Genomic DNA, 25873 nt, shown 5'->3' with positions numbered 1-25873 from the left:
GTCTGATCAATCTCTCACCAAAGTGAAGATTTGGATTCAGCAGAAATCCTTTACTACATGACAGCAATGAATAAATTCCCTTCTTTACCTAAAACAACTTTGTGGCTATAAAACTAAAAATGCATTTTCAGAGAGCTGATGTGAATTGAATGATATGTTTTTACAAGCTAACCCCAAAACAGCACAGACAGACACTCTTGGCTCCTTCAGAGGTTCCTGCAGCACTCACCGCTTCCACCAGGCTGTCTGCACTCCTCTGCTTGTCGCTGTGTTTATGCCTAAAGTCATTGGGGACGGTCAGGTTGGCTGGTGTGAATGTCCGGTAGGAAATGTCGGGGTCATCCGTGTACCAGGAGCTCCTGTGCAGGGAAGGCAGGCTGCCATTCATGTGCTCTGTGGAGTCAGCCCTGTCCACCTGGATCAGAGGGGTGTAATAGGGGGAACGGTCCCTGTTGGGAGGGGTGGCAGGTGGGGTGGCCCAGGAACGCGTCGAACGACTCGGTGAATGTTTGTGGGCTTTGCTGGAATCCAGGCCTGCGACAGCCATGACCTGGCAAAGGGAAGGATTTTAGAAGTTAGTGATTTCAAATGCTCAGTTATACTCATTTCTCACTTCAGCAGTTAGCTCACACCAGTTTTTCAAGCAGCAGCTATGCAAAGTTAACATTTTGTGATGTGTAGTAGCCATGTAAAAGAGGAACAGGACTGAAATTGGCAAATTGACAGGACAAAATGGTATTTTTTCCATTTTACTCATTTTGCTTATACTAATATAATAATATATAATAAATATAATAAATATATATAATAATATATAATGAATATAATAAAGAAAACAAAGTATAGAAATATTTCTTCTGTCCAGAACAAGATAGGAAGCTGTCAGCATTTTCCAAGGTGGGCACTGAGCCTCAGAAGGTGTGTATGTTGTACTTGCAAATTGTCACAACTGGAGTTGAGATAGGCAAAGATTAATAGACAGCTGCTGTATTATGCAGTCCTGGTCAAAATTCCTTAGGGCACAGTGACTTTTTGTGGACACTCAGAGAGTCACAGGGGCAGGCAGCTCATTCTGTGTTTTGTACGAGGTCGATGTTTGAGAAGGTTGCTCTCTAGCAACAAATACACCAGTACTGCTTCAAACAACAGTGAAAGTCAGGAGTGCAGTATAGAGGCTGGAAAGATGTAACTCACTTGTAGTTAAGGAAGAGTTGGTGTTTACCTGCTGTTGCATTAAGTGAAGTGGCAAAGCTGTGCGATGGTGAAAATTAGGAGAGAGTGGGATGTCGTCTTGGCTACTTTGTCGGCGGAGGCATTCGAAATTAAAGGAAGATCGTCTGTGTGCTAAAGGGAAACCATAAATTCATTAGAAAAACAAAATATTTTTCCTCAAAGTCTATTATTTCCAGAATTCCAGTGTGTGTCAACTATGATACAAATAAAAACAGATCCTCCCGTAAGAAACAAGTTGTGCTAACAGAAGCAAGCAGCTGGTTATAAGATAAAGGATCGATTAATCACATAAGCAAAAGCAGTCCTAGGTAGAAATCATAGAAGCAACTAAAATGACAGAATTTAAAGCAGCTGTTTCAGAAAACAAGCTTGTATGATGCAGCTGACTGGTTCAAACACTCAGCTGCAGAGTTTTGCCATAAACTGCTGTGAGTTTCTTCTTTCTTCCCCACGGTTTCAAATTCTTGATTCTAATGAACCAGATTTCCCAAAGGAAATATGAAATCCCCAGTTCCTTGGAAGCATAGTGCAATATGTAAAATCACATCCAAGTCAACTCAAGTTGTCAATCCCTGATGTTTTATTCTGTTGCTCAGGACAGTGATCAGCCATGGTCTCTGTTCTGCTGTTATGTGTTATTCATGACAGAAAGGAAAAAGTAGAAATCTGAACTGAATCAAGATGTTTGGCTGATGTGGAGATGTTTCAGCTGATCTTGTTGAAAGCCTGCAGAATGATGGGAAGCGTGCACAGAAAGCCTGGATGCTGAACTCCAGCTGGAATCCAGATCCACCCTCACAGCTGCAAGCATCGGAGTGGGACACTGAAGAGAACCTGACTGTGCCTGAGTGTTAAGTGCCATGGCACCCCACAGTTATCATCAGACACTTCATGTTGGATACTAACAATCAAAGAGCCACTGAACTAAAATAGGCACCTCCACGAGGTGATTTGGTCCAACTAAAGCAAACTTTGTCTCTCTCCCTTGTCTCTATGGTAAATCCAAACACAGGAATGTAAGCCTTAGCTCCTGATCCTGGTATGCCAAGTGTCCCAATACCAAAGTGAACAAAAAGCTACCCAAAAAGTCCCTTCATCCAAAACAAGACATTTCTTTGCACATGCTTCTCTGAAGAGAAGTGGCTGAAAGAAAATCTCAATCATTTGTCAGTAGACTTCTGGAAGCTGCTCAAACACTGTGGTGATGAGTTTGGTATAAAAACATCCAGAAAGCTTGACATGGAACTCAATGACATGGAACTCAATTTACTGACTGCAGAACTCAGCCAAGGAACTGGATGTTGTGTTCATTTGGACTGAATCAGATGCTAGCAGGAACTGTTCAGTGCATTACTGCATGTCCTTTTTTTTTATCTCTCTATTTATGTGAGAAGATCAAGGCTTCTTCCCCAGGCCAAATAGCCCATACACTAGTTACAAATAATAGGTTTGAGATTCTTTTAAAATCTGCTGAGATGCTGAGCTGCTGAAATCTCTCAACTCTTTTCCTGAATATTAAATAAATGGTTATGACAGGGGGTATGACACTGATTGCTCTTGTGACATTACACTGGTGAAAGTCAAGGGCTTCCTAAATTACCCTTATGCAAATTAGATCAGAACTAGTTCCTCTTATCCTAGGATATCAGATACTCTCTTATCTAGTACCTTTATCTAGTCTCCTTTAGGTGAGATAAAAAGCGTAACTTCCTCTAAATGAACGACTGCCAAACACTCATTAAAACTTCATCTCCAAGACTGCAGTTAGAGGAAACCTTCAACCCTCCACTTGAAGGACTTTCATGGGCAGACCTGAGACAATTTTTATATGAAAATTTTACTCCTGCAATCTATAGAATGGATATACAAAGCATCTACCTATTTCTTTGGCTTAAAATTCTGCTATCAGAAAAGCTTGTAGAAAGGTGCACAGGGGTCTCCTTTCACAGTCTCTCCTTCATCTGATGTCTTTCCCTTCTGCTACTGAAAGACAGCCAGCAGCTTTCTGTACCCTTCACTATTGTTTATCTGAGTTATTTACTTTCTGTGGTGCAAGACTCATTCTGCTTTTTCCCCTGTGCCCCTGAAGGTCAGAAAGCCAAACAACAGAGAGCATTGCTGGTCTTGTCATAAGGAGTTGAGTGCCTACAGTGTGGATCCAATATTGGCTGTATTGCTGGAGCATGCTACCTTTATTATATAATAATATATTTCGCTGCTGCCCTTTACCACAGCTTTCTGTACCTTTAAACAGTCTGAGACTGTACATCAAATACAAAATTCTCTCAGTACGCTTGATAATGTCTGGGACAAGAAAAAGCCTTAAAAAGAGGTTGCTTTTGCACTTCTAGTGCCACCCCAAGTACTTCCTCTCTGTGAAGTGTCAGAGGTCAAAGACCAAAATCCAAGAATTTTGAGTCTGTGCCTAGTTTCACCAGAGGATTAGCACTACTAATCTCTGCAGTATGGCCTGGAATATACAAAGACAGAATTACAAGATAAGAACCATGACAGCTTGTAGAAATGCAGACGAAGCAATATTGTTCTTGAGATAAGGAAAAACCAAGGGAAATATCTAAGGAAGAGAAGAAATGAAAATTAAAGAAATAGGAAGAAACATTTGTTGACAATGCTAATTCTATCTATAAATCAAAACATTTTCTCCCTCAGAAGAAACACAGAATTTTAAGCACTGTTCCTGAGATAGCAGAATAAAGTACCAATGGAAATCTGAAATAAGATGCTTAAAATCCAAGTTAAAAAGAAGCATTTTTAAGCTGGAATCTGTCTGAATGCATTTAAAGTATTTCAGAGTTGCAAACAAATTGTCCTTAATGTACTTACGTGGTGGTGTTGGAGGTAGCAGCCGTCTCCTAGGAGATCTTTTTGTATCGTAACAGAGCTGTGAATCATCTTCCTCAAAAAAACCATGTGGGTGATGGTAACCTTTTGGTCTCTCAAAATCTGACTCATGGCAGTGATATCTACAGTGGTAATCATATCTATGTCTGCATTAAAAAACAATAAAGAAAATATTATTTCAGTGAGTTTTTGTAAACGGATGTATTCGTTTCCTTCTAAAAGATTTTCAAGTCTACTCTTTCTCCAGCAAGATAATTAAACTCTGCATTCTATAATTGCACAACTCAAATTTAAAATCCAGTTTCTGTAGGATTTTGAGATAGTGGGCATATACTTTTGTGCTAGTACAGTTACAGAGTCAATTCCCAGGTAAAATTTTTAATCAAATTGTATTTTCAATTAATTTATTCTTACCAGTACAGGAAAAATGCAATATCTCAGTTGCACACTGCTTAAAAAAATAAATACTCTACTCTACTCCTGCCATGCTCTCTTGAGAACCCTAGGTGAGGTGCAGGAGCACAGAAGCTCAGAAGGGATTTAAGCCTCTTACAGTTTGGATATTCTCATGTTTAAAATCAGATCTTGGAAGGGTGTTACTTGATGCTAACTATCATACAAAAAAGTTAATGACCTGAGAATTCTGTAAAATTTAGCTTTCATGCAAATCTCAGCTTATATGCAAACCAACAAGATGCAGATTAGGGTGCCAATCTTGCCAGAATTCAGCTGGTGAATGTAGTCCATATAGCAGGAGAAGGAGGAGGAGAATTAAGCATGTCTGGCACTTGAGCATATGCACTTACAGCTCTAAGATAGAATGGCAATAAATTCTTCTACTTCTGGGCTGGACTTGTAAACAAAAAGATATGAAGTGAAAAAAAGTGAAGATTATTTTTGAGATGTTACTGAATTTATTCCATAGAAGGGAAACATTCCATCTTTGGAAAACTCTCCATTCCTGCTCATCATTTCACATTTCAGCAGTTCCAGAGTATTAATTTCATTAGAGAATTTGCAGTGTGAGCGTGCCTAGTGAAGCCTTTACATCTATGTACCTAAAATACTGAAATATTTTTGCATATTTCATCTAACAAACATTTTATTTCACAAATTTCCTCACCTGTTTCCTGACAACATACTGTCATCTTCATAATATTCTTCTCCACTATAATACTCCTGCTCTCCCAAATAATGATCATCATTGCAATAGTCTTGGACTTCATGTTCTTCCCGGCGAATAGTAGGTCGGCGCACATCACCAGTGTCAGATCTGTAAGTAGCAATCAAATAGGGTTGGGTTTTTTCTGTTTATATCAATTATATGTTGTTTTTTTTATACACAGTATTTTAATGTGCTTCAAAGGAGGAAACAAAAAGACAAGCATTTACAACTCTCTAGTTCAGAAAGTGGTGTTACAGTAGTGCCGAGCACTGCAGTTCAGAACGTGAATGATGTATCTGTTTCTTAAAGATGGCCTTCCTTTTTCTCCTTTTGGTACAATAGGAAAACAATAAAAGGATGCCCAGTGAAGTCAAATACATTCAAGATGTTTTCACATGATTACATTCAGTCATTTGGAAAAACACAGCCTCTCTCCAATGCCTGAAGTTTGCCAAATGGCTCAAATACTAGGAAGTTCTCACTGAGGTATTAAAAAAAAAAAATCTGAAATGGATATTCAAATCTAGACATTAAAACCACCACTGAACATCCATTTACCAATGCACTTCAATTAAAACAACAGATCCTATTTTTTAAAAGTTGTCTTAGAAAATATTCAGACATAAGACCAGAAAAGATTTTGGGTCCCCTGTAAAAGGAACTGTACACATTAACATTTATCAAAGCTAACACCAGTGGTTTTTGCAGTCTTGACAAGTAAATTTTTAACAAGGTCTACATTCAGATGTGATCTTTAGCCTGTTGAAAACTGCAGAAACCTGCCTGGACTTTCAAAAGGGCTTGAATAATTTTGAACTTTACCAGAAGTTTGTCCTTTTAGAACAGGCAGTGAAAAATTATATCTAAAAACAGTGACTTAAGCTACCAAACATATGCATTGTGGTACAGGTAATTCAGAAAAGAAAAAGGAAAGAAGAAAAAAAGAAAGAAGAAAAACTCCTCTGCCTTCTTCAATTATGCCAGAACAGTATCAACTCACCTAATATATGTTTCATAGTACCGTGTTCTATCCAGGTAGGCCATGAAAATGAGAAAAATATTTTTAAAACAAGTCATTTAGAGAAATTCTTTGGTGATTACAATGTCTGTGCTGTAACTAATGATTTCACTTTAAGGAAAACTGCTACTTTCAAACCCCAGTGAAGTTTTATGCATCTCCCATTCATTAGAGCTAGATTTTAAATACAGTTCATACACCAGTAGGCAACAGAAATGAAGATTCAAATTAATTTCACTTAGCTTAATTTTCCTATGGTGTATTTATAAATTTATTTAAAAGCAAAGACATATTTGTGAGTTTACCTCCTACTGCTTGGCCTTCTACGCTTCTCGTGGTCAGTCCTGGAGTGTGAACGGTAACCATTTTCAGATCTACGCTCACGATTTCCAAAACTTGTGTGTTTTCCATGGACTTTGGACACGTTGGCATTATTGAGATTGGCATTTGTTGAGTTGGGAACATGCTTTCCTACCGAGTTGTGATTGTGATGGTTGTGGTACACAGAGTTTCCTGCCTGATGATACATGTTTTTCTCAGTATCACTTGCAGAGGGAATTGAAGGCCGCTGGACATGTAAGGGACGGTGTGTGGTGTTGATTTGCTGAAAAGAATCTCGTCTGTCACTGCTAATGTGGTTTATGTGGTTGCCAAAGAGGGCACCATTCCTCTGTTTTAGGGGAAGAGAAAGAAAAAATTATATCAGATACCTTACCAGAACATACTCTTGACAGTGACAACTAACTTTTCTCTCCTACATGCATAGAAAAGTAGCAATTCAAGTAACCTGTGATTTTTCTTTCTAATTTTATGATGCTTCAGATGGGATCTCCTGAAGTGACAGAGATGTGATTGTGGTGATGACAATATCGTATTTCAGAGTCAAATCAACAGTATGCTGTGATCATTATTCTTTTCCACACAACTAAAAGTGACATATCCAGCTTTCCCCACATTTCATTACGCAGGAGAAACCTAGATTCCTGTACATGAACATGCACCGGCTTCCTCAGGAAGAGACGTGTTTGCTTAATCTTTGGGAACACTGTGGTGGAATTCTCTCCTGCTCTCCCAGAGCACTAGTTTGCAACAGGCGTCACTCAGACAGGATGGAGTGCCATGCAACAGCTTGCAAGCAAATCCCAGGTAGGGAACATTCAGCTCCAGTGCTTCCATTCTTTCTTCTCACAGAGGTACAAGAAAGAGTAGTTTCTGTTTATCAGCCCTGGGAGTGTAATGGATGGTGAAAGAGGGGATGAGGTGCTAAGTTATGACTATGACATGCAGCTCTCTTTGACACCTGACCCAGGTTAGGGAGCCTCCCTGTCTAGCCAGGTGTGGGTCCTGGATGACAGCAGTCTGAGTTGCAGCTCAATCTAGAGAAGACAGGAGGTAATGATGGTTGGCAGAGAAATGCATCTACTGATAGCAGCTGGGGCACTGTCTCCAGTGCCACATCCTCCTTTTTGCAAAGGACAGTAGCAAGCTATGGCGCTTCTGCTGTAATTCCTACAGAAGCACGATTTTACATTCTGAAATGCTTGGGAAAAAATAAGTTTTCTTGCTGGCTGACAAATGGTTTGCAGACTGCCTCTGATTATAACACCAAATTTACATGTTCACCATTTCGGTCTAAATAGCATAAAGAGGAAAACTAATCTTTTTTTCTGATTGATTCTTATATATCCCTCATGGGATTGGAAATGGCATTTATATTTAGTTGAACTCTGTAACTGAACACATTCATTTTAAAATAGGCAGCTCCATGTCTCTTGTGGTTTGCTTGCATAGACTTTCATTCTCGTCTTCCTATCTACCACTGCAGAGGTTAAAAACAGTTTAAACCTTGCCACTATCAAAATTTGAGACAGTAAGGTTCATGCCTTCTGTTAGGATTTGCTTAAGAAAAAGTAAGAATTAATGAGAAAGAATTAGGGGCAGGAGAACCACCCTGCAGGAACTGCTTCCTAAATTTATGAAGAAATGCAAGTGCCCTGATACTACCATTTTTATAGATTTATACATAGAATATACTTATTTATAAAATATTTATATTTCCTGATTTGAGGGGTTTAAAAGTATTATTATTATTCTAATATTTCATATTCAAAGATAAGGTCATTCTTTACTCTCATATTATACGAAAAACAATTCACATGGTTGTGTTCTGACATTACTTTATAAACATCTTCCTCCTCCTCTGGATTGTTTTCCTCTGGTTCATCATCTTGCAAGTCACAGGATATAGCTCGGCGTATTTCTGGGCCAATATCATGAAGTGTCCTTAGTCCTGCCTAAATCAAGGACAATACCATAATACATTAGGAATGCAAACTCTTTTTCACTCTTTAATTACAGGTGTTAAATTTATTTTAAAGGACAATTAACAGGTTTTGTATCCTGACATCCACAGAGGATGCATCCTGCTGTAAGTTCCTTTACTGTTATTAATAAAAGGTTAATAATAATTAATATTCCAGTACAACCCTGTTGAGGTAATCATGTCTTTATTATCACAGTGTAGACACTGACTAAAACACCACTGATGTTTATGGAACCCTATAGAAGAAAAATTAATCCTATTAAAAGGTATAAGTAATCAGCAAGAACTATAATAAAATGCATTTCAATGAGATGTATATTTAATGTTCAAAACATGTTTGCAGCCTGTGTCAACAAAGAAAACACAAGGAGATCTTTGCTATAGCAACAGCAATTTTAGCAGAGCTCAGATGGAAAAGAAAGCAGTGAAATAATTCCAGCTCATCTGCACTGCACTGTGGTATGCAGAGATTTGGTTTAAAGCTTTAGTTTAGGACAGAAAACCATTGAGTTACAGCACCAGAGACTCAGTGTACATCGGTTCATATTCCTCTCAGGTTTGCTACCACAAGCAGAATTTAGGAAAAGGGATAATGCTGAAACTGTCTGGGACAGACCTGCACATCAGGGAGGAAAGAGATGTCATACCCATGCCAAGAACTCAGTGCTTTTGTAAAGGCCTGCCTTACTTCAAAAAGGAGATATTTTTCCTGATATAACCCTGGCTGTTATGGTCTGAAGCAAGAAACACAGCCTCGTTCTTCACAGCAACTTCTTTTATCTCCTCAGGTTCAGAAGAAATCCAAGATGTTTTTTGTTTAACCCTCTGCTACCACTACACTTACACTACTAAAAATTATGCACAGTATTTGGCTCCATTTTTGATTACGATCTAAAAACCCGATTTATTCTTTTTTAGCATTTTTGAAGGAGATATCAGGGCTGTACCGGCACAACGCTGACATTGCATAGTCCTGCGGTAACATGAGGATGTGTAGAGAATTTTGTGTGTTTCCAGAAGGAACTGAGGGACCTCAGAGGACTCCAAACATGGCTTGGTCTCATTCATGCTGTTTTATCACACATTCCCAGGAGCACACTCAAAACTTCCACTCAAAACAGAAACAGCTGCTTTGCTGGGGAGAAAAATGGCATTTATGCAGTGTGGGCAATCAGAACCTGGAAAGGGATGAACCAAAAGGCTCCACTTCAGGTTTCAGTCACTCCAGTATTTCACTTCCTGAAAAAGGCACCTGACTAATCATATTATCTACATCTATCTGGCAATCCAACTTTCTTCCTGAGGAATGAACTTTGAGAGCTATGCTATAATTGAACAAGGCTCTAAAAATCATTTACTAGTGAGTTAATATACAATAGTCATTTCATGAATACATTGGGAATGGTGGGAGTGCTTTCTCCCACTTCTTATGCTAATTGCTTAGTCAAAACCTCAGCAAGGTTGCCAATGTCATCATTTTTCAAGGTGCTAAAGGGAAGCAAAATTAACACTTTAAGGTACAGGTATTCAAGTGGAAGACCAGAGGCTTCTATTTATTTAGCAGAAACAAAGGCAGTACTGATGTAGTAGAAGACTGCTAATATATTTCGGTTATTTGACCATTAGCAAGAAGAGCCACTTGTCTTTCACACTCTCTACCTGCTTACTTTAGAGCAAAGAGAACTAAAAAGAACAAAAAACCTCAACTGGCACTTTAACATAAAAATAAACTGAGGTTCGTATGAACAGAGTACAATTTGAAAACTACTAAAATAAGGAAATTATCATCCAGAAAAATACCTGAATAGACCTACACTACAGCACTGAATATAAGAGACACAGCAAAGTCTTGATTGTGCAGAGTTATCTCCAACACTGGCTGAGTGCACTGCTCTACTACTGCACCAAAGCTCTGAGTTTTCAGCCAGCCCAGGCTGCCTTCAGCTGAGCCCTTCTGTGAACACAGCACTGTCAGAGAGCAGCATCAGACAAAATTTAACCCTGACAAAAACTACTTGTTCATATTCCTGTCTGCCAAATTGTGACAAAGTCCCACAAATATATGCCTGGAAGCTGAGAAAAGCCATGTGTTTGACAGCAACACACTGAATAGTAATTTAATTTTGATTACATTTCCAACTGCCTTCTGGCTTACTTCTTGGTGAATTACCCCTCCTTTACTCAAGAGAAAACAGGCAGCCTTTATCATCTCATCTCTCTCCAGGAAAACTCATTTCCAAGTAACAGACCTCTTGCAGTTACACAGTCAACAATGGAAGACAAAAGCCTGGATCACCATATGCAAAGGTATATGTTAGCTACACTAAACCCAGCAGCTTTATTCACTCAGCCAGCACTGAAGCTCTCAAACAACACTAGTCTGCAGAATTGAAATATTCCTCAGTTTATTTGCTCTACTGGAACAACTTACAGCAATTTTGTGAACTCTATCCTTAAAATGACTACTCTCATTTACTGTCTCATTTTACCTGGTGCAAGCCAACAGCATTCTGTTATCTAAGAAACATTTTTATGATGGGGAGCACAACAAAACAAGACAAATGCTCATGCTGAGCTCTTACTGATAAGACAATTCTTCATGAGATCAGTCAGCCACCACTAAAGTGGGACTGATGTAAAAACACAGGAATTGGTACTTTTATGTCAGTAGGAAAATCCCTTCTTTGAACCACACTTAATGTCTTCTGTGAAGACTGAAGAGGCAGCATGGACTGATCAAACATTTAACTTTACCTTCAAGCGCTTCAAAACCAAATCAAAGATCTCTTAAACAAAAGACCACGCAAAATATCAAAGCAACCTTCCCCACATCTCTTTAATTTACAGGGAAGAAGAGTCCTTCAGACACACATTCCCTACATAATATTGCACATTTTAGTCTACCCAGCAAGAACCCTGGAGTCATTATAACACACCAAGAGGGCAGTGGAAGCACTCCACATCCTCCATTTGTAGGTTCTAAATACGTGTACATTTAAATCAGAGATAAAAGCAAAAGCAGAGCAGGTGGGACTGTTTGAAAAAAGAGTCTGGATAGTGATTTGTCTACCCTTGCCAGAGGTGTGCTTGTTTCTTTTTCACTAGGACTGCTGAAGTTCTTAGAAGGTGGTTATTACCCTCCATGGAACTTTGTAAGACTTTTAGTTATTACATACAGTGATTCAAGATGTGCCACATTCTTGAAGCATCAGGTTATAATGACTTTTAAAAAATAGTCAAATTTGAGTGTTATACAGGAATTACTTCCTCACAGTACTTGAGCATGACTCTAACTCTATTCTACAAATTTCACTAGAAGTTTGCAAAAGAAGTTATTTCTTGTTCAGACACACTGTTTATCCAAAATTTATTTTTTGATTCCTTCCTTGCTTCATCTTCTTTCCATGTAGGTATGAGAAAGATGAGAAGTATCAGTCCAACGGTTACTTAGCAAAGCAGTGACACAGAGTGCTGAGCAACATAATTACATGAGAAACCCAAGCATGTCTTTAATTAGGCTTTCCCATAAATGCACAGAATGACTTCAGATGAACACGGTAATTCTGTGCAGCTGTGCTCTGGAGGGACAACAGCACCTGCAATGTTTTCAGGATGGAACAAGACACTGATACACCAGTGATGGGTCCTAAATAGCATCTCAAGAGACAATGACTGATGCCCCTGTCTCTGACACACCACTGAGGTGATACAGATGTGTTTTCAAAAGCAGAAATAACAGAACTGTAGGAGTCACTCACCCTAGTGAGAAAAGACACCTAGACAGGTTGTTTGGATATATGCTTTAAGAGACTTGAAAGGCACCTCGCACCAAAACATTTGAAAGTTAAATATGGAAATATTTTGAAAAGACTGCTTTTAACAAATGCCAAATAGATTTTAAATCAACTTTCCACATCTACAGCATGCATAAAAGAGTAACACTATTTTAGATAAATGTCTTATATTAAGAAATAAGACTCCAGTCTTGACTTTCAGAAAAACATTCAAATGCTTATAAATACTGGAACTACAAAAATATCATTTTCCCTGTACCTAAACTCAGTCCAAAATCATTTTAAGGTATGGTCCAACCTACATATAGCTCCAGTTTAAGCTTAGTTTAAGAAGTGCAAGCACAATATCCTTATTTAAAAAATATCATTGTCACCTACACTATTTCCAGTCAGTAAAATACCCAGTGGTCCCTCTTTTGAGGCATCTTAGAGCGATACCAGGAATTGGAAGACACTGGCAAGCTTTGCTTCACAGACTTCAGAACAATGATGTATATTTATGTATATTGCTATATAAACTCACTAGAACTGGAAAAAAGCACAAACGTTAATTCTAAATACTTAGGTTTTCAGAGCTTCACAATCCAGGAAGCCCATGACTCTAAAAACATTCATGTAAACCATTAGATTTATAGGTAAAGAGCATGTTTTTACCATCTGCTTATTTTAGCGCAAAGAAAACTACAAAGAGTAAAAACCTCAGAGATACACTGTCACTTAAACATAAAAATAAACTGAGGTTAGTAGGAACAGAATACAATCACAGAACTACTTACAAAAGGAAACAAGCATGCAGAAAAATAGCTGAATAACCTACACTATAGCAGTGGACATAAGAGACATAGTAGTCAAGCCTTGATTGTCCAGAGTTATCCATCCTGGCAGAGCCCAGCTCCCAGCACTGAATGCGCTGCAGCTGCACAAAAGCTCTGAGCTCTCAGCCAGCCCAGGCTGCCTTCGAGCTGAGCCCTTCTGTGAACACCACATGAACATGGGAGCACAATTAAATGGAACTTTGGCAACAAATTAACCCCTCAGCTGATGCCTACCAGAGAGTTTGGCTTTTTCCCTTTTCTATTACTGTTTACTGCAGGGTTAATAAGACTTGTAACATTTGCAGAGAGAAAAAAGCATAATTGGTTTAATATGAAACTTGTTTCCAAAATCGGGTTCAGCTCTATAAATCAGTGCTTTTGTGTACCTGGAATGTGAAAGAAAATATCCCTTATTTTTTGTTTGTGTGTACTAACAGAGAGGGCTACACATAAATAAGTATGAAATACAGATGCATTCCATAGTTCACAGTAAGTATTTTCCATAGGAAAAATTGTGTATAATTAGTTCATTCCCTCTTTGTGCTAGATGAAAGTAATTAAAATTGTTCATGCTTCACTTAACATCTGTTTTACTAGCAATGTGACCACTGTTTGGCTCAATACAAGTTTCCATCATTACACAAAGACAACTCCTTCTGACCCAGAAAATATATTTGTTGTTGCTGCAAGTATCAGTCAATAGCACAAGAAAGGCAATGGAAGCCCTCTTTTCTGGTGACCTCAGGGCATGTATAACACCACAAAAATGATCTAAACATCTGACTCAAACTGGTCACCCATTTCATTTCATTTCATTTCATTTCATTTCATTTCATTTCATTTCATTTCATTTCATTTCAAAGCCTCTTGTTCTCTTACCTTCATAAGGGGGTGAATTCCCCCAGGGCTGCAGAAGACAAATTGTGGGGTTCCAAGTGATGTTGTTATTGCAGCTCTAAAGATGCTTTTGGTGACAGTATGGAAGTTTAGACAAACTGCTGTTGGTTATCATTTGAAGTGTCCTTTTCTGAGTGAGGGGGAATTTGGAATTTCATGGCAGAAAGACTTCCTTTGCTTAACAGCCTGAGCAGAAAATCAGTCCCCTGAGATGCTCTTCACTTTCTAAGCTGCTTCCTCCTCTTTGACACGTACCCAAACAGCAGCCTGGGTTAGGCTAACAGCAAATGCTACACCCTTGAGGAAAACCTGAGCTCTACAGAATAAAAAAAAACCCTGAATGAAGTTACTGTGGAGTAAGAAGAGGAATTCCTGCCTGCTGCATGCTCTGGCATACACAAAGCAAATCTAGTTTAGCAGGGAGCTCTGCTCTAGTTTTCTGACTCAACCCAAACTTCCATTGTTTCTTCTTCTGAACCAAACACATCTCAAATCCAGGGTCAGAAGAAGCTGCTTCCTTTATTGCAGTTGGGTGGAGGTTCTGGCCCCTAAACATGAGGGGGCTGCCAGGGACATTCTTGTGACACAGTGCACAAGTTTTGGTTTCATATTACCAAACAAAACTTAGGCAAAGGATGCAAGTTTCAGTTTCATGTGTTAAAATGCCTAAGTCTTAATGACAAAAAACCCCTATTCTGTATATTCTAGTGTTCATTCACCCTGAAAACAAATGCTCTCTGTGTGTCTCTCTGAAGATAACATCTTCTAAGAACAGTATTTTTACACATGCTCCTTGGTCAGTCTGCCTTCCTGAGTCCACAGACTGAATCTTTACCTAAGCAATGTGGTTTCCAAGGGAAGATTTATTCCCACACTTGGTGAAACAGAACTTATTAATACAACTACTGTAGGCCACCAGAAAGCCTCACTGGACTTTCCTGAGCTCACAGAATTTTACTCTCTGTAATGCAATTCTCTTCAGCTAAGTAAAGACAGTGTGGATGGTTCCCTGTCTTTCATACTACACTTTTTCTGGAAGTGCTTTTCTTGCTGAAAGCATTACTTTATATGACCTTGAATTCTAGTTGTGGTATTGTGGAGATTTTCCTTTGAAGTTTCTAAAAACCTTTTTATCTTGTATGTAAAGGTTCTTAAATTATTCCACATCACTTTTCTGCCTATGTTAACATAAGTCATTCCATCAGAGACAGCAGCATAAGAAGTACATGTTTTTAAAAGTTTTAGCTAAAAGCAAGGCATTCAACTTAATATCCTAGAGTATAACAAAATGACTAGTTTAAAAAAAAAAAGGTAAGTGTAATTCCCTTGGAAAAACTGGGCCTTAGGCCATTTGACAGCTACAGGGTCTCCCTTCCATATCTTCAAAAGTACTGAATGAAATTATTGTAAAAAAACCCAGCCTTCAAAACCCCAACAAAATACCACATAAGTGTGAGGAATAAGAGGGCAAAGAAGTGATCTATGCTAAAAGAAGGCTGTTGCAGTCTCATAAAACAAGGAAAATTGCAACATCCATTAATTTTTTTCTCAATAGTTGTCCTTAGAATTAAAACACAGTGAATAAAAACACATTCTGTGACAAGGAGCCTTCTGTCTCACGGGGGCTGTTTACTCTCTGAAGGCAGGAAAGTGTGACATGGCCAGCTGTAAGAATCAGCAGGATTATAAAACTGTAACTCACCTTATGCTTCACTCAAAGGTTAGGAAGGGACTTTAAATCTTGATAGCAGGTTGTTTTCTTCCTCTCTCGCAGAAGAAAGGAGATAAGGAAAGCCAGGCTAAATAATGCAGGAACTGCAGGGTTTATTAGATCCTTAGGAACCATGTTCTTCACTAATTAACTAGTTCATTCACCCCAAGAGAAAGGCACAGATATCAGCAGAAGTACAAGAGCATTTATGGCTCATATGGCTTTTGGCACAAACTGGAACAGGTGACCTTGCTTTTATCTGCTGGTTTGCCTAAGGACTTTGCAGCATGACAACTGCTCTGCAATGGGGTGAGATGCAAACTAGAATATGAAAATACAGTTGCTCTCGTTCTTTACAAATAGAAGAATCAGATAGCTGGAAAGATCTTATTAGCCTGGTAAAAGTACTTTCCTCATCTTATCTAAAGCTCTAAGCAAGCAATTCCTAGTATAGAAAGGTTCTGGATGACAGAGCTCAAAAAATCGCAGCCAGATGTAGTTCAGTTTCTGCTGCTCTCATGTCCAGCAGTTCAGAAACCAGGGGCTGTTTGCAGTGGTATTACCTTGCCTACCAGATGCTGTGAAATCTTATCTAGTTAGAGAAACTTAATAAAAACTGATGCTGAAGTAACGTGCCCGCCCTGATTTTAGGAAGCTTCTAATCTCAAAAAGAAAATTCTCAAAACAATAGAAAAGGTAAACACAGCCAAAAATAAAGGTCCTGTATTTACTGTCAGATTTCAGTGTCAGGAACTCGGGTGTAGCTGAGGATAATTTTCCCCTCCAGAGAGAAGGCTGAAAAATTCTTTTTCTGTTGTGCATCATCTCTTCCACTCATGTCTTCATAACAAAGTCAGGTGCTGCAATATTGAATGTGCTGCATGTTTGATTAATTCATGCTGGAGCAGCTCTGCTATACTGACACAACAGTCACCACAGCTTCCCTGAAAAACTGGATGACTGAGTGATACTGCACATTTCTGCTTTTCTTAGCATATTGTTTACCAGAGAGATATGCAAACATTAGTTCACCTAGTGTGTTTGAGGGAATAAACAGAAAAACAGCTACTGACTCTCCAAGAAATAATATTTTCATAGTTACAAGCTTTTCACAGACCCTCCAACAAAATATCTATAGTTGAGACACAAGCTGGATCATATACCCATAATTTATGCCGCCAAAAATGGTTGATAAGAACAAAGACTTTTGAAAACATTGAAATTTTACAAGCATTTAAACTTTGGACAAAGCATGGAATAGCAGGCTGAAAGTGGAGACACCTGATTTTCATACATTATAAGGCCAAAAAGATTCTCTGTGATCATTTATACTAAATTCCCTATAACATATGCCATAGGACTATTCTCAGGGTCATTGAGCAGAAGAAATCAGTTCCTTGTTGAAGCAGAACATCTCTTTTAGAAAGATATCCAGCTCTGTTTTAAAGCTGTCTCCTCATATAATTAATTATTCTAACAAACAAAGCACTGTGACTTTGAATTTGATGTGCTGTCGCTTCCAGTTTAAAATTATATTATTCACTTATATACTGGACTAGGATTTTTTTCCAACCACAGGTTTTACGCCTCTTTGAAACAGTATTTCCATTTTTATTTGAAAAATCAAGTTGAATTTCTACTGATCTGCTAGAAAGACAAAAGCAGAAAAGAGGAAGATGGGGAAAAAGAAAGCAAAAATCTTCCCATCTACTGGCCTGGCTCATATTAATACCAGGGGAGCATTGTTGTAATCAGAAATAAAGTTCCATGTCTCAAATCCCATAGGCCTTTGCAGATTTCTAGTAGAGATTCATGGTCATTTTTTAAAATGTTTTGAATTGAAAAACATTTGCCTAAGGAGAGAGGAAGAGCTGAGTCTTTCCAGTTCCATGTTGCCCTCCATCTTTGTCACTGAACAGGAAGCAGAGTCTAATAATAAACAACACAGAAAGCTCACATTTGACAGCTCAGTGGTTTTCTCTGCATTGTTATGTGTGCAGCTTCAAAAACACAAGAGGAAACCTGCAATACTGAGGCTCAAAACTAGCTTAGACCTCCTTATGCTCAAATGATTCTGCAATAAAGAAGTCTGAAAAGTCCTTCCTAAAAATCCAACATCTTTCACTTCCCTCTCAACTGTTTGCAGCCTTTTTATCAGTTTCATTACCAATAATTTTCTCTTCTTTTGTGTACGCAAATACAATTCACACGACCCTGGCAAGCCATGGGGGCACAAATAGATAGCAAGAATTGTGGTGAATCTTTCCCTCCTTGTTGCATCTCTTATGTTTGTGGTGATTCACAACACAATGGGAGTCAGAGCTGCCAGCAGAGACATTCTTAGGGAATGGGAATGAAACAAATTACCCACTCAACATGGCAAAGATCATTCTGTTAAACTGAAGTACAAACCAACAGGATTTTAACACACAGTATCTCAATCAAGTTAACACAATTCTCCTCTTGTAGAAAGGGATTTTCACAACATATTCCTAAATTTTGGCATCAGAATAAAAAAACTATCAGAAACAGATATATTTATAGTTTGTAGCAAACTGCTAATCATTAACTGAAATCCACAAAGTCCCAATCCAATAAAAATGGTGCAGTGTAGGATGGCTGGAATTATTTGAGAACAGCTTTCCGTTTGCCTGTTTCAAAGTTCATTCTACAAAGAGTACCAGTGGAAAGAAGTTGCCAGAATTTGCTCTTTAGATCATGTGTACTCTATGGACTGGTGGCTGCAGGCCTGTTGAGAGACAGAAGGCCAAATCTATTGTCCTGGTTTCCATGTGATAGCTTGTTTTAAGAGACAGACAGAAGTGTGTGACATTAATGCCATATGTTAATATTACTTCCTAGGAAAGAAATTGATGGATGCGGAATTCAGAATTTGCAAATATTAAAACAATAGGAAGATATTTCATGATATCATAAGTGGAAAAGAAAAAGAACAATGAGAATTAAGAAAAATGATACTGTATAAAAACCTCTTTACTATGAGGCAATGCACAGTAGGAAGTTCCCTGAGAACTGGCTTGTAGCATTGTAGGAACAAAAGAAATTGAACAGTTAAAGCAAAACAAAGAACATAAATGATAGCTCAGAGCTTTATTTATCCAAACCCCAATCAGCAGCTTTAGACTGTGATTTATCAGCTAGACCTGCTAAGAAATTTTATAACCATTGCTACTGTTTGGGTAATCCATAGAGAATAAGTTTTTTGCACTTACCTTGTTATAGACAGAATAGCAGGATTAGGTTTTATTTTTCTGATGAATAAAGGCCAAAAGTGTCCCAGCTAAACAAAATCCTGGCAGCATTGCACAATCATCAATATTCATCTACCTGCTATTTCAAGTAAGCTCACAAAATGGTTAGTTAAAAACATTAAAAAAATCACCTGCAGAGCAATCGTGGTGTTCTTCGCAGGATATTTCCCCACCAGTCCTTGTTCTTTGCGTTTCTTGAATTTCCTAAAGTAGTCCTGTATCAGGAAGGTGGCATAGAACTTCCCCACGGTTACCTCATCATCTAAACGAACAGACCAGACAGATCTCTCCCAAGTCAGCACATTTATCAAGAGCCTGTACACTCACATCTGATGTGGGGGGAAAATGTGATGGGTGCAACAAGTACTATGCTTCCAGCTTACAACAGTGGGGCCTGTAATGGGCTCAAAAGCAATGTTTCAGCAAGCAGGTTTGGTTCAGTCAGTTAAGTGAACTCATCCTAATAAAATACAGTACTTTACCAAGACTCATGTATTTCTAAATAAGTTTCTACCAAAACCATAAACATGTTTGTATATACATAGAAGCTGAAGTACTGGCTTTAGTTACTTAGAGTAAATAGATTAAATAAAATCTACTATGACTCAAATACAGTGATGTTCACAAGAGTGACTCTGCCTACATCTCTCTTTTTGTCACTGCTGAACCAAATTTGCTTGCCAGTGTATTATGTCAGTTCTGTAATGCTGAAAATAACCTCCATCAGGGAATTCAGTACAATTCAAACAGTAGGCAAACAGCCAGGGCAGTGAAATGTAGCATTTTTACAGAGTCACTGTTGAGAACAAAATCCAACTTTGAAAGTTTCCAAAGGCAGGTGCCTTGCAAGGACACCCAAATCACCTGGTTCACAGCAGGTTAAGAATTAATGTGTCTGTTTATGAGTCCATTGAATCATTCAGCTAAGTTTGATCTCTTGGTGATTAATGCTTGCCAGAAAACTAGGAATAGTTTCCTATCCAAAAACATTGCTTTTGTTGTCACACACTTTTTTTTCCCTGTTTATCTGACATGAAGTTCCATTTCCCTTCCTGCTATACTGTCCAATCTCCCCATGGTTTTCAGCATCCAGAGGTAGATATTTGCAACAGGATTTCTGGCTCCTGCTGTCCATAAAGAGGGACTGGTGTGGTTCAGGCATCAACTGTTAGTTTGTACAGTCGTGACTTGACTGAACATGAAAATCTAACATGCCCAGACACATTTTAACACACCTCTGATAGAAATTATGGGCTTTTTTAAACATTTGATCAAAACAGACTGTCCATGCATCTTCATTTTATCAATAATATATGCCAATGTATCTCACTAAGGATAGTATTTGTAGTACTGCTTTTACCTGTAATTACAGGTTTTTCTAATTTAAATTGACTTTCTTCTTTTAGTGACTTGCTCTCATCAAAAAGGGTGGGGAATCCAATCCATGGGCAATACTTTTTAAAATCCATTTTTGCCTCTCTGGTAGAATTTATCTCAAAATAATCCCTACCATGCCAAATCAGCTCCTCTCAGTATAATGTCTGAAATGGGCTGTATGCATGTGAGAAGGTATGACAGGCTTTAACTACAGTCAAAATGCACCCAGAATCTTCTCCCAGCAGTTTGTCTTTAAAGATAACAAAACAAAAATAATTATAATAATTGCTTCAAAAGATACTGGTTGGGAGACCAGTCTGTTGCAGGAAATATCTTAGCATATTAAAGAGCCTGCTCTGCCAAACTCTGACAATTCCTCAAGGGTCAGAGTCCCCTCAGTTCCTGCTAGGAAAGACCGAAGTAGCAGAAAATATCAGGAACAGCTCACAAGAAAAGCTCACCAGTCTATGGATTCCATCTCAGCAATAAAAGGCTTTTTAGTTGACTCCACAAATTTCATTAATAAACCTTTTGTGAACATTTGCTTTGATGGTCACCTGTAATCTACCTTTGCAGCTCTTCAGGAGACTAATGGTGCATTGTATTAGGATGAGATCTCTTATACAACATGTAATGTAAACTTGCCTTCCCTAGTTTAGATAAATCCACTGATCTGCAACATAGCTCTGGTTTCACTCCCCAGATAAGCCTTTCCCCATCCTTCATACACTACTTCATTTCAAGTATTTGAACAGAACTTTTAAGGAAGTGGGTTAGCAAAGGGCTCCTACAAAGAACAAGCACATAGAAGTGACAGACTTGATATAACAAACACCGCTATGGGTTGCACTCAGAGCATGTCTCACGTCAGGCTATGACACTGCACCACCACTGACTGTGCCCGAGATGACAACACCTGTGAAATACCAGGATGCAGAAATGAAGGGCCCTTATTGATCACTTTGGACATGCACCAATTGTTGATAAACATATCAGACAAATGCAGTGCCAGTTCACTGAACTGTGCACGCCCAAGTCTGGCTGTGTCCGCACGGTGCTTGTGTCAGTCACAGGCACAGTCAGCCCTACAGCAGATGAGCACACAGGAGCTGATGCCTGGCCAAGGGGAGCCATCCTTGACTCTGCTTTCTGAGTTACACACATATAGCCAGATATAGACAGGTGTAGGAAGGCAGCTAAGCATAACTAACCACAGAACAGACAAATTGCTAATTACAATTAGTGATGGCAAAAGGAATCATTTCAAAAGGAAGATGTTGGAAGAGGGCAAAAAGTACTAGGCAGGATTAAATGGATTTACAGGTGGAGACTGGGAAGTTTAGAGAATACAGGTGAGTTCTTAGTGAGTTTTATGTACTTCTCTTACTCTTTAGTCTTACCAACAGACCAGGCATTTGACTGACATTCTATGTTTTTGCAAAGCAGTTTCACCCTTCTGTACTGAAAATGTGTTGCTAACTAGGAAAAGTCTCACTGAGTTATAGTAAAAAGTTATTTAATCAGTACCAAGAATTAACTATTTATTTCTAGTGCGTTTATTTATAATTCAAGGGGGGAAAAAAACCTGCTATACTGATTATTTTCATTCTGCTCTGCAAATAAGTGTTCTGGAGAACATGACTCACGAAGGACCTAACATTCAGTAATATCAGCACAAGTAATACTGGTGCAAACTACTATAAATGGGACCTCTCAATAATTTTAAGTGCAAGTAATTTTGACATATTGAATTTGAATGCTTTGTTGATTTATATTGAAGAGAATTTTCCATCTCCTAGGAAATTGTTATTATCAGCTGTCACTGGTGTTAATCCATAGACAATTTTCCATTGAATATTAAACATCAAAACTAATTTCTACTGTACACTAAGCTATTTTACACTCCTATGGCATATGAATGTAAAATAGCTGTATTGGCCTTTTTTTTTAGGTGGTTTACAATATTTTCAATTTTCAGATAAATCATAACAAGGTCCTCAGAGGAACAAAGTAAACTGGAATTGAAAATTCACAAATCTGCAGGACTTCCCAACACATTCCTATTTATACTGGGTTGCAGAAGCCATTCTGTCTCCTATCAATTGAGCACATCCAGGTTTTCAGCCTTCTAGCTACACTGAAGAGCTACATTTGCAGAATAAACATTAGCAATGAATTTTAGTATAGCTGAAAATAAATACACAGCTTATACTCAGCAATGAAATGAAGCTGAAGTTAAGAGTGAATTACTACGTGAGATTAGTTCTAGGAATGTAATCTGTACAGGTTCATTGTCAGATTGATTTAGGCAGGCAGAGCTCGCTATTCTGAAGCATGCTTCTTGATTTCAATAAAAATGTAGGGGAATAAAGTTGGCAAGAGGCAACACTAATTCCATGCCACCACCCTAAAACAGAATTGCTTCAGAATATTCGGAAAGACTCATAGTTGAAAGGAACAGAGGCTGCAGAAAAAGCTCAAGCACATAGTTACAACAATAACAAAGCGATTCATCTATGCCATGCAAGCACTTAGGTGTAAGGCTAAAAACAACAGAGTAGAACACAAAAGTTGTTTTAAATGTGCAGTATCAGCTCCCCTTTGGAGAGTCAATTTAGCCAGATTTTTGGCTTCATCCCCACTATTATCCAGCAGCCACTACACCAACAGCAAGTGGCTCCTCCAGCTACGGAGATGCTGCGCCACGGAGTGCAGGCAGTGCTCCTCCTCCTGGCACTGAGCATCCCCTTCCAGGGCCATCCCTTCCGGGTCCAGCATCCCCCTCCACGGGGCAGGGGCTGGAGTCTGAGCAATCTTGGGAGCTGCCATAGCACTGTGAAGTGCAATAAACTACAAGAAACACCAGGGGATTACAATGAAGCTGAGGATTGGATGTCGGGGTAAATATACCCTGGGCGTGGGTGACAGTGAGACAGATGCTGCACCTTTAAAACTTGAAAAAGCAAGTATAAAACAGTCACCTAAACCTACACTACAGCGTAATAATAAAAATGTATATATTGAAAAAGGCTAAATATATATATATATCAGAATATATATATTTACAAAGAGAGATATTGACATGTCATTTTACGGCACGTAGGAACATTTAATAAACATGCCTTGTAGTTCTCACAAATGTTTGGTGTCATTAGAACTCAGATATCTCCTTAGATGGGCCACATTCATATCTCAGTCTTATAGGCATAAATCTGAACCATTTCCATCATCTGTGGAATGGCTCTGTTTTAAACTAGCGTAGCTGAGATCGTTTAGCTTCTTGCTTTATTAATTTAGCAAAAAAAAAATTTAAGCTGGCAATTAATTTTTTTTTCTCCCAGAAGTATTCAACATATACAAGCAAATAAGCTATAATGTAGCATAGTACAAAACATGTTGTTTTGCTCAATGCATTGAAATCAAGCTAGTTTATTTTGCTGAATGATTTGAAACCAAGACTATATTTAGGTCTAATAAGGTATCTTTTTCAAGCAAGAAAATAGTCATAGCATTTTCCTCTCTCTCTTTCTGAACTAAGTCTCACTTATCAGTCCTATATGTATTATCTACTGCAATAGGATATAATTGTCTCAATATTTATTTTGCTATTGTTTGTTGTCCTTAAATGACATCATAATTGCAAAATTTAGCAGTTTTATTCCTTTGGTTCCTAACAATCTAGAAAGACCAACATGCACAGAGAACAGCACACGGCAGAGTTTATCGGACTGACCGCCAGCGGGAGGGACAACTTGGTCAAGTAATTTCATGCTTGTTTTCTTCCATATTTTCTTTATAACTGCTCTGAGCTCTTCATTGGCTTGCTCTAGGTTACCTGTGGTAAGGAAATGGGAAACAGAAGATGGTTCAACCAGCTGCAATGAACAATCCTTTGGATATTAATTAGTTGTATACAATTACAGACTGTGATAGAGATCCTTTGGGGTGAGCCCAGGCTATGTGATGTAGCAGACAATGGCACAACTAAAGAGAAAAAAAGGGAATAAGACATCAAATTCCTGGTGCTTTCAAATCCAGCTCTGGAGCACTGCAGACATCAAATGTGGCTTCCAGACCTTGGCCTCACTCTGACACTCCTTCTGCTTAAACTGTCCAGAAAGTGACAACTTGCTCTTTACAAGCCACTTCTTCCTTGATCCAAAGCTGAGCCTTTATTTACTTAATCATTGTAATTTCTCAGCTGTACAGGCTTGAAAGTTCAAACAACTGAGTACTGAGCAGTTTTTCATCCCTTGCAGTGCTCACCTAAACCACAATAATGCCTGAGGGGCCCTAATCTAAGTTTGTTATTGCCAGCAGAACCCAAATTCTCCTGAGAACAGCAGAAGACATGGAACCAAAAGCAGTAAAAGATGGCAAAAAAAATTGAAAAATGTGTAAAAATAGAAAGAAAATCCTTTGAAACATTCCACTATCTTTAAAAACCTTTCTTTCTTTAATACAAATGACAGAAATCCATTCAACCCAGTCAGAACTGGCCTTGACCAGATTGGGAATGTTGCTTTCAAGTGTGCAAAAGCTGCAGTTGCACCACTGAGCTAAAAGGTAGTGAGGAAGGAGCACCTTGAATGGGTAGGAAGGGGAGTTCATTCATTTCTTGAAGTAGAACTCCTGCTATGCCACTGCTGCACATTTTTATCTGACCAGATAAAAACACAGAATAATTTCTGATGTATCTTTGCCTCTGGGCTCACTTTCCCTTTCCTTTCATTTTCTAGCGAATCATTCCTAGCAACAGTGAATACAATCCATGATCCAAAAGCAAACCAGATCCAGCAAGACCAAGGCAGCCCTACTCATGTCCAACAAAAGAAATAAACTGTAACTTTTCCTTATTGTGCTTTCTGACAAGTGCAGTAAAGGCTTTACAGTGAAGAATCTTACCTTCTGTTTTTATCTTTAGAGCAGTCCTAACCAAAGCAAATAAAGTAGCATTGAACATGACGGTTCCATCACTGTTTAGTGGCATATTCATGGCTACTAACCTCTGAAAATGAGAAAAGGAAAACAAATTTTGATGCTGCTTTCTTTGAAAAGACCTTCTTTGAAAAAAAATTTGTAATGTTAATTTTTGAAAAGTGGATGTATCCAAAGAATAGTATTAGTGAGAGGAACGTAAATTATGTAAGCTCTTCAAAACTAAGTTGAGTCTTCCATCCTAGCTGTGTATAATATTCAGCCAATATTTTTGATATTAATCACATGCATGCTTATTCAAAAGTTAAAATGTACAGTAGTTTTCTTGAGCTATTTATTGAGCTAACTTTCAAACACTGAAGTTCTTGACTGCGAGTCACACTGTGCCAGTACTAAGGACAAAAGCATCTCTTTCAGGGCACAGCCTCCAGCTGCAGTCATGTCCCAGCTTTCCCAGGGGTTCCTCAT

The 25873-nt window shown here is 38.5% G+C and overlaps 1 protein-coding gene across 10 annotated transcripts in view; it reads right to left on the bottom strand.

The window, feature by feature from the left end:
- The window catches only part of CACNA1D (calcium voltage-gated channel subunit alpha1 D), a 170809-nt gene that overhangs the window by 2419 nt on the left and 142517 nt on the right, over nt 1-25873 (bottom strand). For 8 of the 10 annotated variants that reach the window (XM_069028123.1, XM_069028115.1, XM_069028120.1 and 5 more), the window contains 10 exons: nt 25373-25475; nt 24201-24302; nt 19222-19352; nt 8456-8572; nt 6584-6948; nt 6261-6287; nt 5219-5368; nt 4078-4241; nt 1223-1344; nt 230-550 (listed from right to left, as the gene is read on the bottom strand). In XM_069028123.1, the coding sequence (XP_068884224.1) occupies nt 230-550; nt 1223-1344; nt 4078-4241; nt 5219-5368; nt 6261-6287; nt 6584-6948; nt 8456-8572; nt 19222-19352; nt 24201-24302; nt 25373-25475 (1602 nt within the window). The remainder of the gene's footprint in view (nt 1-229; nt 551-1222; nt 1345-4077; nt 4242-5218; nt 5369-6260; nt 6288-6583; nt 6949-8455; nt 8573-19221; nt 19353-24200; nt 24303-25372; nt 25476-25873) is intronic. The other 2 variants (XM_069028117.1, XM_069028121.1) reach the window with 1 other exon arrangement.

Source organism: Aphelocoma coerulescens, chromosome 12 (assembly GCF_041296385.1).
Source record: "Aphelocoma coerulescens isolate FSJ_1873_10779 chromosome 12, UR_Acoe_1.0, whole genome shotgun sequence".
NCBI classification, from domain to species: Eukaryota; Metazoa; Chordata; class Aves; order Passeriformes; family Corvidae; genus Aphelocoma; species Aphelocoma coerulescens.
Note: the sequence above shows the minus strand (reverse complement) of the source record. Positions and strands in the feature narration are given on the sequence as shown.